The sequence below is a fragment of the Colletotrichum graminicola genome (genome assembly GCF_000149035.1).
Source record: "Colletotrichum graminicola M1.001 genomic scaffold supercont1.4, whole genome shotgun sequence".
Taxonomy (NCBI): Eukaryota; Fungi; Ascomycota; class Sordariomycetes; order Glomerellales; family Glomerellaceae; genus Colletotrichum; species Colletotrichum graminicola.
In genome coordinates, this window is record NW_007361008.1 from 493,613 (window position 1) to 508,766 (window position 15,154).

The 15,154-nt window shown below is 56.3% G+C and overlaps 2 protein-coding genes across 2 annotated transcripts; one reads left to right on the top strand and one right to left on the bottom strand.

Moving 5' to 3' along the window:
• Positions 1-9,288: 9,288 nt before the first annotated feature.
• Positions 9,289-11,852, top strand: GLRG_01449 (PH domain-containing protein; the record flags this gene model as incomplete). Its single annotated transcript, XM_008092134.1, has 2 exons — positions 9,289-9,471; positions 9,531-11,852. The coding sequence occupies 2 exons, from the start codon at positions 9,289-9,291 to the stop codon at positions 11,850-11,852; spliced, it is 2,505 nt and encodes an 834-aa protein (XP_008090325.1).
• A 1,653-nt stretch (positions 11,853-13,505) lies between these two features.
• Positions 13,506-14,501, bottom strand: GLRG_01450 (superoxide dismutase; the record flags this gene model as incomplete). The annotated part of the gene is made up of 2 exons (XM_008092135.1): positions 13,506-14,128; positions 14,270-14,501. The coding sequence occupies 2 exons, from the start codon at positions 14,499-14,501 to the stop codon at positions 13,506-13,508; spliced, it is 855 nt and encodes a 284-aa protein (XP_008090326.1).
• Between the last annotated feature and the right edge of the window lie 653 nt (positions 14,502-15,154).

A 15,154-nucleotide genomic window follows, 5' to 3' on the forward strand; every position in this document is an offset into this window, starting at 1 on the left:
TCTTCTGCGCCAAGTGGTGTCGCTATACGTCGTATGTCCCTCTCGGCCGCCAAGATGGCCTGCGATGGCACGGCTTGACAAGAGACGTTCGTGGGCCGAGTAACTGAAGACCAGAACAATGTCTAGCTGGGCTGACCCTTGCAGAATAGAGCGGCCGTGGGCCTAGGTCGTACGTACTTGCACGGGGCTAGCCAACCACCAACATAACCACTAGAGCCAGTGTAGACGGAGCCAACAGTAAAAGCCGACCAAGAAGCCGTGGGATTACATGGATACGGAACAACCTTGCTGCCCCTATCAATCTTTTTCAGCATGGTAGGCAGCACTGTGTCTGACAAACATGTTGGATGCATCCGATCATCCCATGTGAAGAGCCTCGCTCCACGGGTGCATGGTGGATGCCGATGTGCGGGACATGACTTGTCGGCGGTTGGAAACCCTACCAGGTCTCATCAAATATGGCAATCAGCCTGGAGACGTTCCGGGAAAGATCTTCAAGGCCATTGTGTCCAAGACCGACGGTTTCTCCGAGGTCCTGATCAGAGTCGTGTCTTTTTGATGTCCAATCCCGCGCCTACTAGCCTCTTCATTCAGGCCTCTCTCTCTCTCTCTCTCTAGGAGATCTCCATCTAGAAGATGGAGATGATCCACGAATGAGAAAGCAGGGAATGGCGGCCAACGCCTGGATTGGCTGGTACATGTCGTGCATGAGAAGAACCCGCGGGCGCTGAAGGCTTGTAGTCCGAGGAGACCGATAAAAAGAGGGAAAATACCTCGAATCGTACGGGACCATAGGCGAGAAGACAGGTATCCACCCATGTTGACAAAAGGAAAGAAGGTGTTTGTGGGTTTCGACGGCGGAGGAGTACCAAAAATCACCGACCAGTACTTGGGCATCGATACCCGACTACTGACAAATCTGGTGCTGGGTGCAGCAAGCCAGGGGGTATAATGGCATCGCGGGAGATGTCGTGCAAGTTGCTCCGCTCCGTCCGAGCTTTCAGGATTTCGGCACAATCGGCGCGAAAAATCGGGTGCGGATAGTGAGGGTACAAGGACAGGGGCGCGGTTGACTGCTTGTCTATTCAATTTTCAGCAGTGGTTTTTTCCTGTCTTCTCCTCAGTAGTGTACCTACCTACCTACCTACCTGTCTGCCTGCCTCGTCTTTCTGTTCTCGTACGTCTTTTAGCGTCTTGCCCATCGGTCGAGAATCCTTTGTGCCTTCTCCCACGCTGATTCGACCGAGAGGTGTGACGACTCAAAGCCTCGTGCAGGGCTTCGGGACCAACCGTTTCTTAGCGCCTGTGATGCAGCAGGGATCTAAAATCTTGTGAGAGGGTTGATCTTCCCCCGGATTGGCTGTTGGAGGCTGAGGACGACCAGATCGTGCAGGAAATATTGGTCAGGGCTGCCCAGCTAGCGTTATGCACGGGGCATGAGCTTTGTCCAGTGCGTGGCGGGAGCGCGGCATCTGACAGGGCGCCTTCTCGCGGGGCTTGCATGATGGCTCCTGCTTCGCTTGATGGAAGAATGCTGCAGCGGAAGGCACGTCCCTCAGATATCCGTCCGCCCAATCAAGGTTAGGTTTTCTGTCAAAAATCGTCCAATCGCAACGGTGCACGCTCTCCGCTTGCTTCCGTAGAGGAGGCACGTCGGACAAGGTCCGCCGATGATCTCCCGCTAACTAACAATGGACGACGCTTCTTCTTGCCATGTTGCGGACACCATGTCCTCACCACCTTCCAAAACGGGTCGCTCGGGTCAGGTCAGTCGCCGTCACCTCATCCATCCGACAGTTTCTCCAGTGACCTTCGGAACAAACTATTTCTGGCGGCCTAATTAGCCGCCCAGCTTTGGCTGCGTGATGTGATCCAGTTAATTTACCCCATTTGCGTCATTCCAACTTTCTCCATCTGCCCTCTTTCGGCTCTGACATCTTGGGCTAATTTGGGCAGCACGTCTCGGCTGCATGCCCTTCGAGCCGTCACATCGTCTGTCTAGCCGCTGCAGGTGTTTATCGTCACCCGCAGACCACGCGCACCTCGACTAACATCCGCTGCTATTTTTGTTTAACCCCCAACCTGCGGGATTTAGCCCTCGCGGCCGCGAGTTTAACCCTGCTTTCGTCATGTCACTGCACTTCAATAGTGTGCTAATAATTCAATCCTAGGATATGCGGGCTAATTATGGTCCCAGCTTGTGCCAACGACACACACCTGACCGACCTAATTAGCCCCAACAACACAACACAACCGACCGTCCGATCCCTTGGCCGTAACGGATCTTTGGTTTGCCTTCCTTCCATCTACCGTGCCGCAATCCTGCCGTCGAAACTGTCGTGCGTAGGCAATTGAACCCAACAGCACCAAGCAACCAGCCCGGCCCCCCTAGCATGTACAGAATCCGTGCCGTGCCTTTCGCACATGTTTTCATCGGCACGCAGTCCGGGGTCTGTTGCTTTTTTCTCTTTCGCGCAGTAGCCTGATTGTTTTCCGCCCGCTGACAATCCCAATCATCACAAATGCCTACGATCATCGCCAATCTCTTTGCTCCCCCGGTCCCTGGCCGGGATCCGCAACGAGTTCCTGCCCGTCCCGCCCGTGCCGCAGTATTGCCTGCCGCATTGCCCGCCGCTCGTCATCATTCATTCCGCGGAATACGCCAGTATATCCGGCTAGACGTTATTGCAGCCTTTGCCAGTTGGTTGCCTTTCGGTCATCGCACCACGACTGCCTAATGGATCCTCGTTACGACTTCATCCAACCTCGCATTCTCAGCTTGTACGGACGCCACTGTAGCTGACATAACCTTGGACAGAATGCAACCGCATTTTTTGTATCGCATGATTGTCGATCGGCCTAGCCAAGCACTATTCCTCGGCACCAGAGACTCGTTTACTTCTGTGGATAGCATCGAATCGTTCAGTCGAGTTGACGGGATCATTAACAACAACCAATATTAGATGCGAGAGGTGGACGCCTCTATCACACAGCAATTTCCGTTTCCTCTAACCACCCACCGTTCTCTCCTGCTCACAGCCTCTGTCGGCTTCGTCCTTTTGTCAGCAACGATACAAACCGGACAGGTGCGGCCCTGATTCGCCGACGGACATTGAGGCGTCGAGGTGTGTTTACTGCTCATCATCACTATCCTGTTGTGGCTAGTGTAGTGTGATGCGATGTGAACAATATCGCTAAACCTTGAGGGTTAAGACGTCGGATGGCAGGGAGACGGCCGCTACTGCTTTTGCGGAGAAGACCATGCCCGGATATCCCAGTCCTCCCGCCCTTCCGCTAACAGCTCACCAACGGCGCTACATGGCTTGCTTCTAGACCCCAGTCACCCGCGGCATATCACCACAGACCCTAGCAGGACTCGAGAATTCTAGGCTTTAGCCTCGCTCGGCGCGCGTTGTTTGCCTTTGGACAAGAATCTTACGGCCGCAGCTCCAAGGACGGCCGGTGAGCCACCAAACGTTGCAACGTTATCCAGCCCGGGAGACGATCCATTTTCGTTGATTGCGCAAATCTCAAGAGGCGAGGAGACCCCTGCCCCCAGACCCTCAGCTCCATACCGTACGGGAGCACTGTATGATATCCATGCTCTCCCGCTCTCCCGCTGAACCTGTGGATCTACTCTCTTGGATTCAAACCCCGACTTGGCTTACTCAAATACTGACTCTGGCTGTTGCGGCACAGATTCACAGATACAGGGCAAACAACATTTGAGATTTGCAAAATTCGGCCCCCAACGAGGCTTGCTCTCGGACCCCATGGCACCATGCCATAATTCGCATGAAGTTCATGGTCGCATCTCTATTTTATTTGTTTTTTGTAATTCACTGTCGGTGTGGCTGGTCACCGGCAAGTGTTTTTCTGACAGGCAACAACTCAATTCAGGCCGGGTGGCAGCGAAGCAGCCCAACAACATCAAGATGTGCCCCCCCATGAATGGCCAATTGCAAATGCGAGGTTGCATTCAGAGATCATGATGAAGGGGGGTCCCCAGGAGGCGACCGCAGACAAGGGCCTTTATTGTGATCTTGACTGTAATACAACCCATGGAAGACTGCCAAGCACACCACAGATAAGCCATTCCCCCAGAGCCGATTCGCCTCACCTTTGCAACTGCGAAATGGGAGCCCTTTTGACATGCCGCTAGTGCAGCGCGTGTTGGCGGACCGAAATCACGATGATCTGCCCGTTTTGCTCAAGCCACCAGCGCCGCACCGCCATGCGATCTTACAGACGTTCCCCATGTCTCACCAACGTCCACAATTCAATGTTCCTGCCTTTGAGACTCGTCCACACCATCACAAACCTCTTTGGTCTTCGTGATCCACTGTCTGACATGAGCATCAGAGTCATCCCTCGATAATGGTGGTGCGGAACTCGCATTGGTCCGCCATCGTGTGAGTGCGCGTGAAGATGTGTTGTGGTAAACTCAATGGGGAACATAGGCAACGCACTGGGGACATATTTGTGGAGTGCCTAGTCTCAACCTCCACACACGCAAAAGAGGATCCTCGAAGTTGGGTGTGCTAACTCGCCCGAAGGAGTCTTCCCCAAACCACACACCATGCTCCCCCCTTTGGACCTTCAGACAACCCCCTAGCTCCCTTAGGCGTGAGGGGGTGTGCAAGGTGCACTGGGCCCTTGTCAAGGTTGGTCGTATTTGATGATTTCCCTCCAGGATCAGAGATTGAGCGTGGAGGCCCGTCCAATTGCCTTGCAAGCTCGCACAGTCTCGTACACAATCTCCAATGATCATCGGGTCGAGTCGGCCGCAAAGCACGTTTATCGACAGTCAATTGACCATTTGTTGGGCTTTCCTTCAGCTCTTAGCAGTGGCATCTCGCCAATTTGCCATCCTACTGGTTGACGGTTCACTTTTTCGCGTGTCAGGTGTTTCGCTACGCAACCCGGCTACTGTCGGACAAGATTTGCTTGGGTGTCGTTGAAAGGATTGAGACATGGCGAAAGGCGGGGGGGCTATTGAATGATCTGTCCGAGACACCACAGCATCATCGTCGGACACGTCTTCCTCCCTCACTTACAGGATCCATCGGATGACATCATCCACGAATATGCCAGGCAACGTGAAGAGTCGGTGAAGAAGGCAAAACATTCCTTTGTCCCGTCGATTCATGCCACGGTCCCTCATGTCTCGGAGACGCATCGAACACCTCTTGGAATGGACATGGAAGATGGAGACGCAGTAGCGGGAGCGTGCTTTTCTGCTTCCCTGCAGAGCGTCACACTGCTAACGCAAGAACTGGGTTTGTCGTTCACGGCATCTTTAGGATGTCCATGACTCAGCGATAACACCCAGTGCCGACCTTTACCTCGTCTTTCCAGCCCACTTATTGTCCCATTGCTTGTGGAGTATACGCACGCCATGCTTCACCGACCTTGACACACGGCGGCATATGTCGCGCAACTCGAAGCTTGCCAGCCCCCGAAAGGAGGAGATTGGAAGTGGCTGCCGGGCAGCAACAATACGAAGGCTCATTGTATTGATGTAATTCTCGACATTTTTGTCATGGTCAGACGGAAATTGGCTCACTCGGGTTGTTAATATCAGATCCTGTCCAGATTAGAGTGTTGTGGTAAGAGCCAATCCACAGCGGTCCGATTACCGGCAGCACTATCGGATATCACCACTTCCCAATCCGTGAACTTAGGAGGAGAGGGTGGGCAGCACTCACCCTTCAAGCATTGGGCACATTGCATATTTGTCTCAACCGTTCTGCGGGGTAAAAAGCTGGCCCCCGAAGTCTTGTCGTGCCACCCGTTCCAGGTCCACGAACGCCGCCAACCTATCAACCCTGTTTCCCACCAGCCTCCCTCCCTCTCCCTCTCGCTCTCGCTCTCGCTCTCCCCGAAAGGCTTCTCCGATTCCCACCGAGCAAACAAGGCCAAGAAGATTTGTTCCACGGCATCGAGCTGTGGAAGCTAACGACGGGTGCATACATACCGGCTGCAAAAGCCAAAAAGACGTCCTGCAACAAACCATGTCTTCTCGTCACATTCAGACCGCCATCTGCAAGGACCGAAAGGTCATGAAGTCATACGTGGGTAAGCGACAAGGAACACAACGGCGATTCGATGAGAGTTACTTACGCCTTCCGTTATCAAATTTTCCCCAGCGGCGAGGGGAGAAGGCCAGCTGGGGGCGGGTAAAGTCATGTGCCGTGGCTGCATGTGATCACGTTGTTCGCTATCGTCTTGGAGCGATTGGGCAGCAAACGTTCAGGGACGTCTCGATTTGCGAGCTGAAGGCGAGGCGAGGCTAATGGCCGAGCAATCCAACGGGCAGCACCGACGGTCGCACGCCGGGTGGGTGGAGCAACGCAACGCGACGGGTCGACGGGTCAACGGCCAGATATGAAGCAAGCTATCGTTTGCAGGACCCATTGAGATGCAGACCATCTATCCCGTCCCACTCGCCAGATACCCATTCCACAAAGGAACGAAGGATATCGCCTCGTCCAAGGGTCTTTTTTGTTTTCGTGAGATCATTGGCCTCCATCGTCCTGGCCAGAAGAGCAGTCTCAGCTCTCGATGGGATCCCTCCGATGGAGGCCCGACGAGCGAACCGAGTGGCTGATGAGACGGTGAGGGGAAAGTCGGTTGATGATGGTGGGGTCCTGTCCTGCCCTTGTCCGTTGCCGTCGGAAGCTCGTCGAGACGAGAGCAGAGCTGCTGCTGGTGGCTGTGGGCAGCCGGGGGGGGTGCAACGGTAAAAGAGGCAGGAACCGGGGTCGAGAGGACTGGCACTTTTGCTTTTTTTTTCTTAACCATCTCTTTTTCTGATGGACGGTCGAGCGGGCGGTGGTCGGTGTTGGGATAGGATTGTCTGTGATTGCTCCATGGATGGTCATGATGCAGAACTGAGGTACTCATCCAAACATTGTCGAGGCCTTTTCCGGCCAAAAGTCCGTCGGGGGGGTCGTCGCAAAAAGATGGACTGGGCTTGCTTCCTCGATTACATTGCCACTGCTGGATAGCAGTGTGGCGGCGCCTGGGGTTTGCCTGATGCACACGACTTAGCTGCTAAGTGTCAAGTCAAGACAAGAGCCGCCGCGTGTGGCGGGTTGGCCTGGGACAAAGGGACACGATAAGATGGGAATCCGATGACAGGAACAAGAACGTGGCAGTGGCATGGCGGGAACCGCGAACACCAGGCGGTAGGACGGCGTGGGGTCCGAATACACGCATCTATCCACCGAACTCTCAGTGCAGAGCTGTGGGCAGTCGGACGATGACACAAGCATATACCTAGATAGTAGTACCTACATGCTCCGTAGGTAGTAGGCAGTTGGTGAGCGGGGCGGCGGGTCGAGTGCTCTTTACTTTTTTGGCTTGCAACCACCACGAAAGGCATCGAGAGAAAGTGTGTGTGCCGGGGAAGCTCGTCCTGCCCCTGGCCATTGCAGGGTGACGGACAGGGCCTTTAGGCTTTTAGTTCGATTGGTAGAGGGGGGGGAGGAGGAGGGTAGGACGAACAATATGTCGAGTCTCTGTGATGGGCATGTGCAGGTGGGTGGGTTAGTGGCATTTGGGGGCGTGTAAACTTAGTAACTAGGTTGAAGGTGAGATGTGAGTGAGGTGCGAGAGAAGGTGTGAGGTGAGAGAGGTGAGAGAGCCGAGTTTAGCGTCATGAACCAGCGGACCCGATCCCCACCCTCGCCTCCCCTCTTTCCGTTCTGTGTCTTTTTCCCGTCTCCCCCTTCCTGCCTTTCCCATTTCTCACGCCGTTGACGGCGGGTGGGTACCCACTTTAATCCAGACGACAAGCGACAGCGACTGGCCGCCGAATCGAGTAGACGGGCGCTTAATTAAAAAAAGAAAAGAAACCCGCCGCAGAGGTGCCGGGGTGCGTCGGGCTTTCTAGCCAATAGCGTGTTAGCGTTCCTTAAAATAAAGTCGCACAATATGAATTTTGTCCAATGGGAAGGCCTTCAGCGGTGCCTGCCTTTTTCACCTCTGCGCTGGTTCCCGTTTCTGTCCAATCAATAGCTGACATTGCCCGATCTTCGCGCCGTCTAGACCATCTTCGAACACCACACACCTACCTTCACCACACTCTGTCTCTCATGTCTCTCGGATTCACGCGCAACCCCCCTCCTTTCCCCACGCCGGTTCCTCCTCCTCCTCCTCCTCCTCCTCCTCCTCCTCCTCCTCCTCCTGCCGCTCTTGACTGCTGCGCTGCGCTGTGCCTGTCCTGGACTTGCTGCGTCCTGCGTCCTGCGTGTTGCTTTACTGCAAGTGCAAGTGCAAGTGCTGGATGTTGTGTATCGCCGTCTACATGGACGCTGACCGGCTCACAACCCCCCCCCCCCCCCCCCCCCCCCCCCCTTCTTCTCTCCCATCTGACCAGGTAACCAACTTAGAACGTACCTCTTCAGCCACTACATCGCGCCGCCCTCGTCGTTCAAGGGCCCGCCGCCCATAGTCGTCCATGGCCCTTGGCTAGGCCGTTGCCCGCTTAGCCACCCACACACACTCTCTCTCTACTCCCCTAATATCTCATCCCTACCCATACCTGTCCACGCAACCACCGGGCTATTATCATACACTGGACTGGCCTGTTGAGTGTACCACCATCGGATCCGTGTGCAAGTGCCACCGGTCGAATCACATCAGAACCGCCGTGCATATGGATATGGGCATGGGGGTGATGGGACAACTGCGCGTGCACTGCGTTATGTGCTGTGATCCGACCTCAACCACACCCCAATCCGTCACCCCTACACGCTCCGCTGTGCATGGACACACTAGACATACATAACTCGCGGTAGGCGCCCGCCTTGTACCGGATCCTCTCCTTCTTCTCTTTTGCGACCTGCTACATACCAAACGAGCATATTCGGCTCTGCTGGACCATTTTCCTTTTCCTCTGCTTTTTGCTAGTCCGTTTCCTAGCTTGACTCACCCTCCCTGAGGCGTCATACAGCTTGCACTGCGTGCATCCTCCCCCCACCATCCACCTACAGGCTTTACCATCGGGATATCCCTAGAGCAGAGTGCTGCCGGCAACGGCAATTACCCCCAATTTCCCACTCCACCAAACCAAATATCTCAGAAGAGGCTACTCTGCGCTGTAGACTGCGAGTCGGGTACAGCCAGTCCATGCCTCTTTGACATTCCATACTTCCCGCATAAAGAACACCCCTCGCCGGTATACACGAAATGGTAAGCCCTGTCGAATCCAATGGGTTTAGCGTTGCGCGTGGCGGCTTCAGGCTGACCCCCTCGGCGCAGAATTACCCACAGGAATACGCCATGGGCGAGCGTCGCATGCGCCATGAGATGCGCGAGAAGGCAACCTTGCGTGACACGTTCTTCGGTATCAAGGCCGAGCCACAGAGACCAACATCGGTAGCAACGGAATTCATGGACATGGAAATGGACGATGAGGTGCTCAGCGAGTTCGAGGACAACTCCCCTCGTATCAGCGTCAACTCTGTAAGTGATTTATTTGCATTTGAAGCAGCGCCGGGTGGCAGCGACTAACATGCGCGCAGTCCGGCGGCCAACCAAGTATCACAACACTTTCATCCTACGATGAGGTGACAACGCCGAGGTCAAGTCAGGGGCGCATGATGTACGCTGCCGAGGTCGAGCCATCGAGCAAGAAGATCGAGGGTCCTACAGGCCCGCACCTGTTCCGCGCCTCCAGTTCGAGCTACTTTGACGAGGCCGTCCTGAGTCTCTCCCCCATCACACCAAAGACGGCGCGGCCGTTTGATGAGCCTTTCAAGCATATCAGGCCGCAACAACCGCCGATGCCTCAGTATAGACAACAACAGAGCGGCCCCTTCCAGTTTACGTACGAAGAGTTCGAGTCAAGAGAGCTTGTCTCGTGGACCCCCGAGATGGTTGCGCAGTCTATGCTTAATGCCGGCATTGAGCTCTCGGTTGCCGGCCGCTTCGTGGAGAACGACATCAACGGGCCCATCCTAATCACGTTGAAGTTTGAGGACCTGAAGGAGCTGGACATTCCGTCATTTGGCATGAGGACGCGCGTTTGGAACCAGATCCAGGTGCTGCGGGACAGCAGACCGAGCTCGCCCCGCGCCCCGACGCCCATCCAAGACGAGCCCAGCCGGGAAGTCAAGAAGGAGAGCCGCGAGAACAGAGCGGCCGAGAGACAGGCGGACGACTGTGGGTTGAGGAGGAGGAAGAGCAGCCGCAGGAGGCCCAAGAAGCTGTCCCACGACGACATCATCACCCCCATGGAGTCGGTGTCCATTGTCGGCATCGAGCAGGTCGTCCCCAAGCCCCACCAATGCCCAAAGGGAGAGAGCTGCTCCAAGTACAGGAAACAGCAACGTCTCATCGAGGCCTTCCGCAAGGAACACCCTTTCGTCGACCTTGAAACGGAGCAGGTCGTCATCACCGGAAACCCTGGCAACCCGCAGACTGCCCGAGCCCTGGACCCCAACCAGATCCTCAGACCCATCTCGGATGCCGTCCCGTCAGTGGTCGCTTCCTCGGACGTTCTGGGCCCGGGCAATGCCACGCCTCTGCAGTACCTTCAGGAGGCCGCGCTCCGCAACGTCGCCGCAAGAGACCCGCAAGACAATGTGCGTCAGTTCCTGGACTTCCAGAAGCACGAGGGCAGCAGCACCGTCCCCCCTACGCCGCCCTTCGAGATGGCTCCCCCTGCCATGAAGGCCCAGCCTGACCGGCTTCGTCACCTCCCCAAGCTCTCCATCCCGGGCAGCCAGACTCCTCGTGCCAGGCCCCTCAGGGCCTCCACGGTCCCTCCCCCCTCCCAGTCCGAGCCTCCCCACTACCAACAAGGCTTCGTCCCCTATCACATGGACCGCGCCGATGCAATGTCGCCGGATCTGCAAAGCCCTGTGAACCCCTACCGCTTCGGTACCCCCTTTTCCGAGATGGACGTTCCCGTCACTGCCGTGCCAATGGACCGCATCGCGCGCGATACCTCTCAATCCGTCCCTCCTGAGATGAACTACCGTCCGGGCATCGTCAAGCAGCAGCCGCCTCTCAGCCGCACCCAGTCCCGTGCATCCGCCCGCCGTCCCTCCTTCCCCGTCCTCCCTGCCCTGAATGAGAACACCACTACCCCCACCGCTCGCACATCCCCGAGGCAAACATCTCCTCGTATCTCCGTCCGCCCTCAGCAGCAGCAGCAGCAGCAGCAGCCTCTGCAGGCTCCTCCTCGCGTCAACTATCCCTGGTCGCCTATCGAACGCACCAAGCCCTTCGAGCAGGCCATCCCCCCAATCTCCCACCTCGCCGGAGCCCTCCCCGTCAGGCAGGCGGCCGAGGCCGCCCAGAAGGACGGCATCACCTTCCAGGGCCCCATGAAGAAGCGCAAGACCAAGATGCTCCGCCACGAGTGGAACGACACGTTCTGCACGCTCAAGGGCACGCGGCTGGCGGTCCACAAGGACGCCAAGACGATCGACCGCACGCTCGAGTATGTCGACGTCGACGACTACGCCATCGCGTGCTCGAGCCTGGCGTCGCAGAGCAAGCTCTCAGCCGCCTTCAAGGCCGTCCAGTTCTCGTCCCACAGCCGCGAGAAAAGCGACCCCGTGGCCGCCTTCAGCTTCCAGCTCATCCCTCAGGACAAGGACAAGGAGGCGGCCAAGCTGCGCAAGCGCAGCAGCGCCCTGCACGGCCTCGGCCACCACCACTCGTCGAGCGCGTCGTCCATCCCGGCCGAGGGCGTCAACGGCACGGGCAAGACGCACCACTTCGCCGTCAAGAGCCGCGACGAACGCATCGACTGGATGCGCGAGCTGATGCTTGCCAAAGCGCTCAGGCAGAAGGGCGACGGCTTCGAGGTTAGCGTCAACGGCAACATGATCTAGATGTGTCTGTTGCCTATCAACCTTTACCTCTCTTTCCTTCAAACAGAATAACAAGATCAGCAAAAAGAAAAAGAAAAGAAAAAAGGGATGCGGGGCCACATCGCAAGACAGCCTCTCGCCACAAGAAACAAGGCATGCAAAAAACACCAAGTATCCATAATCAACACGCGGCTTACACGTGCTGCCCCTTTTCGCTTCTGGCGCGCAGCCAAGCAAACACATTTCGCCTCGATCTCTCATGAACAGCCCTCGTGACGGGAGGGAAAACAGGATACATATTATTTCTTCTCTTTTCGTTTTGCTATTTTCGACTTGACCGACCACGTCTCGGGGACCGCGTCTCCAATCTCTCTCATCTTTGTTTCTCTCCATCTCTGTCATTTTTGTTTTGTTCTTTTTCATTGCATCAGTCATCTGGACAGCGGCATTTGTTATATCCTTGATCAGATTCTCCCTCCCCCCTTTACCTGACACCGGGTATATGACTTTGTTTTTCTTTCTTTCTCTATTCTACAACAGGGGGGGAGGGAAAGGATAGGTACCGGGGATTTATATTTCTGCTTGGAAGCTTTTATGGTAATCTCTTGACTGTGGACCATCTCACTTCCCACACACACACACACACACACACACACACACATATATACACGCTCAAAACCGCCATCAAATCACCGACACACGCATGACACGACACGACACGAAAACAAATAGGCCATTCATTATATTCACATATGATCTGGGTGGGGATACCATGATACCTTAGAGTAGCTTTGCTCTACGCGATGAGTTTAGTTTGGATGAGAAAAACCGAAAATGAAAATTGAAACGACCCGGAAAGGGGGAGCGCCCTCTTCTGTGAGAGGTGTGCCCCTGGGACGATGTTATGAAAATGCAACCCTGGCCCCCTGCTCATAGAAAGTGATGAAGATGATGATGTTGTAATGTACTGCGATGGATCTCGCCAAGAACCAGCACGTGGTGAGGATCCTCAAGCGTCTTTAATTTTGATCGTTGTTTTTTGTGCCGTTTTTGGGTAACACATCATCCGTACGAGATCCCGATGGCAGGAACCCCCCCGGCCGGCCTGGGAGCCATCAGAATCTCGGGTCTCGTTACGTTCCGTCCCTCGCCGCCTGTGACGTCTCGCCCGACGTTCGAAGAAGCGCCGTAGCTCCCAGGCAGACAGACGACTGTGCCGTGAAGGGAGGGGGATGGTGCACCGAGCCGTGGTTGTGGAAAGAACTGAAGTAGTACAAAGCATACATAATACATCTTATTCCTCCTCTCTCTCCCTCCCCCGGGTCTTTCCGTTATATATGCAGCGCGTGTCTATTCTTACATTTCCTGTGCTTTTTTGTAATTCCTACACTTTGGTCGCCAACCGGCCGATCCCCCCTCTTCACCACCGACCACCGATACTGTCACATACGGGGGCTCGTGGCGTTTTGGAAAACCACCGCTCATCCCCTATTTGCGGGGGACTCCCTCGTCGCCCGCTATGCCCAATCCCCCAACCCCCCTTGGCGCCTTTTGGAGATCCGGTCGTGACGCTTCTTCCAACTTTACCGCCGTCTCTCTCTCTATCTCTCTTCCGCACCGCGTCTGACGCTGTCTCCCCCCTTTCTAACCGGTTAACCTTCCCACACCCCCCCTTTACCGCACGAAGTTTGGCCGGGTAGGGATGTCCGCCGCGGTGTGGACCGCATTCCAGTCAATGACCTCCCACCACGCCTCGGCAAAGGCCTTCTTGCCGCCGACGCCGCCGACGCCGAGGCCGTAGTCACGCAGCCACGTGTGCTCCCAGGTGTTGAGACACAGCAGCGGGATGGCGTCGAGGGCGCCGGGGGGCTTCTGGCCGGGCCGCTGGGCGGCGGCGCTGCGCTGGAAGTAGTTACTCGCGGAGCCGCCGGCGCCGACGGTGTTCATGTCGGTGCCCTGCAGACGCCAGTGGGCGCCGGGGTAGGGGCTGCCGGCGAGGTAAGTCGTCAGGACGCGGTAGTCCTGGTGGCCGGCCTTGATCAGCCAGACGAAGCCGGGGCCGAACATGGCCGAGGCCGTGAGGATCATCTCGCGGCGGAGCGTCTCGATCGAGGAGAAGGAGTGGGAGAGCTCGGAGACGAGGGATTCGGGCATGGGTTTCGGGTTCGGGGTGATGTTCTTGAAGAAGAAGTGCGTGTTGTGCGCCATGGAGGCGTGGTTGAAGATGGGGGCTTGCGAGGGGTCCTGGGCCGTGGCCAGGAGGATCTGCTTGACGTCGCGCTGCTCGAAGTCGGTTCCTGGAAAAAGGGGAGGGGACGGTCAGCTTGAGTGGCCAAGGGCAATCGGCCGTGGCGGGCAAAGGGGCGAGGTGCTGTCATGCGGGCCCATCGACTGTCGCCGTCGTCGTCAAGGCTAAGGGGGGGGGGGCATGAACTGACCTGCAATCAGGGCGTTAAGCTTGTCAAGGATGACCGTCATGTACTGGTTCCACGCCATGTCGTAGCCGTCGGCCGAGAGCAGGCCCGGGACGCCATGCTTGAAGTCGTGGGCGAGCTGGGGCACGGAGTGCAGCGAGCGCTGCTGCATCTGCATGGTCGTCGTCCTCGCCGGGGCGGAGGCGGCGGCGGCGATGGTCGCGCCGACGCGCGGTATTCTTAATCGTGCAAACATCTTGACCGTTGTTGTGTGTGTGTGCGGTGCGGAAGGGATCGGTGAAGATGGTGGTGGTGATCCGCCGTGAGGGTACCTTCGCCGAACAAGAGAAAGCTGATGCCGGGAGCTTCCACACGATGGATGGTGAACTTTTTTTTGGGACGGGCCAATTGGCGCGTTGGCTGTGTCGGCCTTACGATTGAGGCTTGCAGGCGCGCCGGCCTGTCTGCGGAGGGAGAGACGTCCTACCCAATTGGGGAGGGGAGTGTGGGCCAATTGGATGGGGTGTCTTTGGTTGGTACGGATATTGGCAATGGGTTTCAACGACAAGCTTACACGACGCTTCAATGGACGAAGGTTGCGTATTTTTCTTTCCTTTTTCCTTTTTATTTTGTCAAGAAATCATCCATAGAGTTGGTATTCTCACAACTTCACAACAGGTGATGAGAAAGATGCCATATCTGGAACCAACAGCTCAGCAAGGCCTCCTCCTCCACGCACGGGGTCGGCAAACGTCCAACAACAGGCGACGGTACCAACAATGATTCACCGACATGATATCGCCACTCGTCGTACCACCCCTGCAGTCTCGTTCTTCTGGCGATGAGAATGTCATGATACTAACCGTCCGGTTTCTAACCGCCCACCTCGGCGCTTACAGCCCCGGCCGC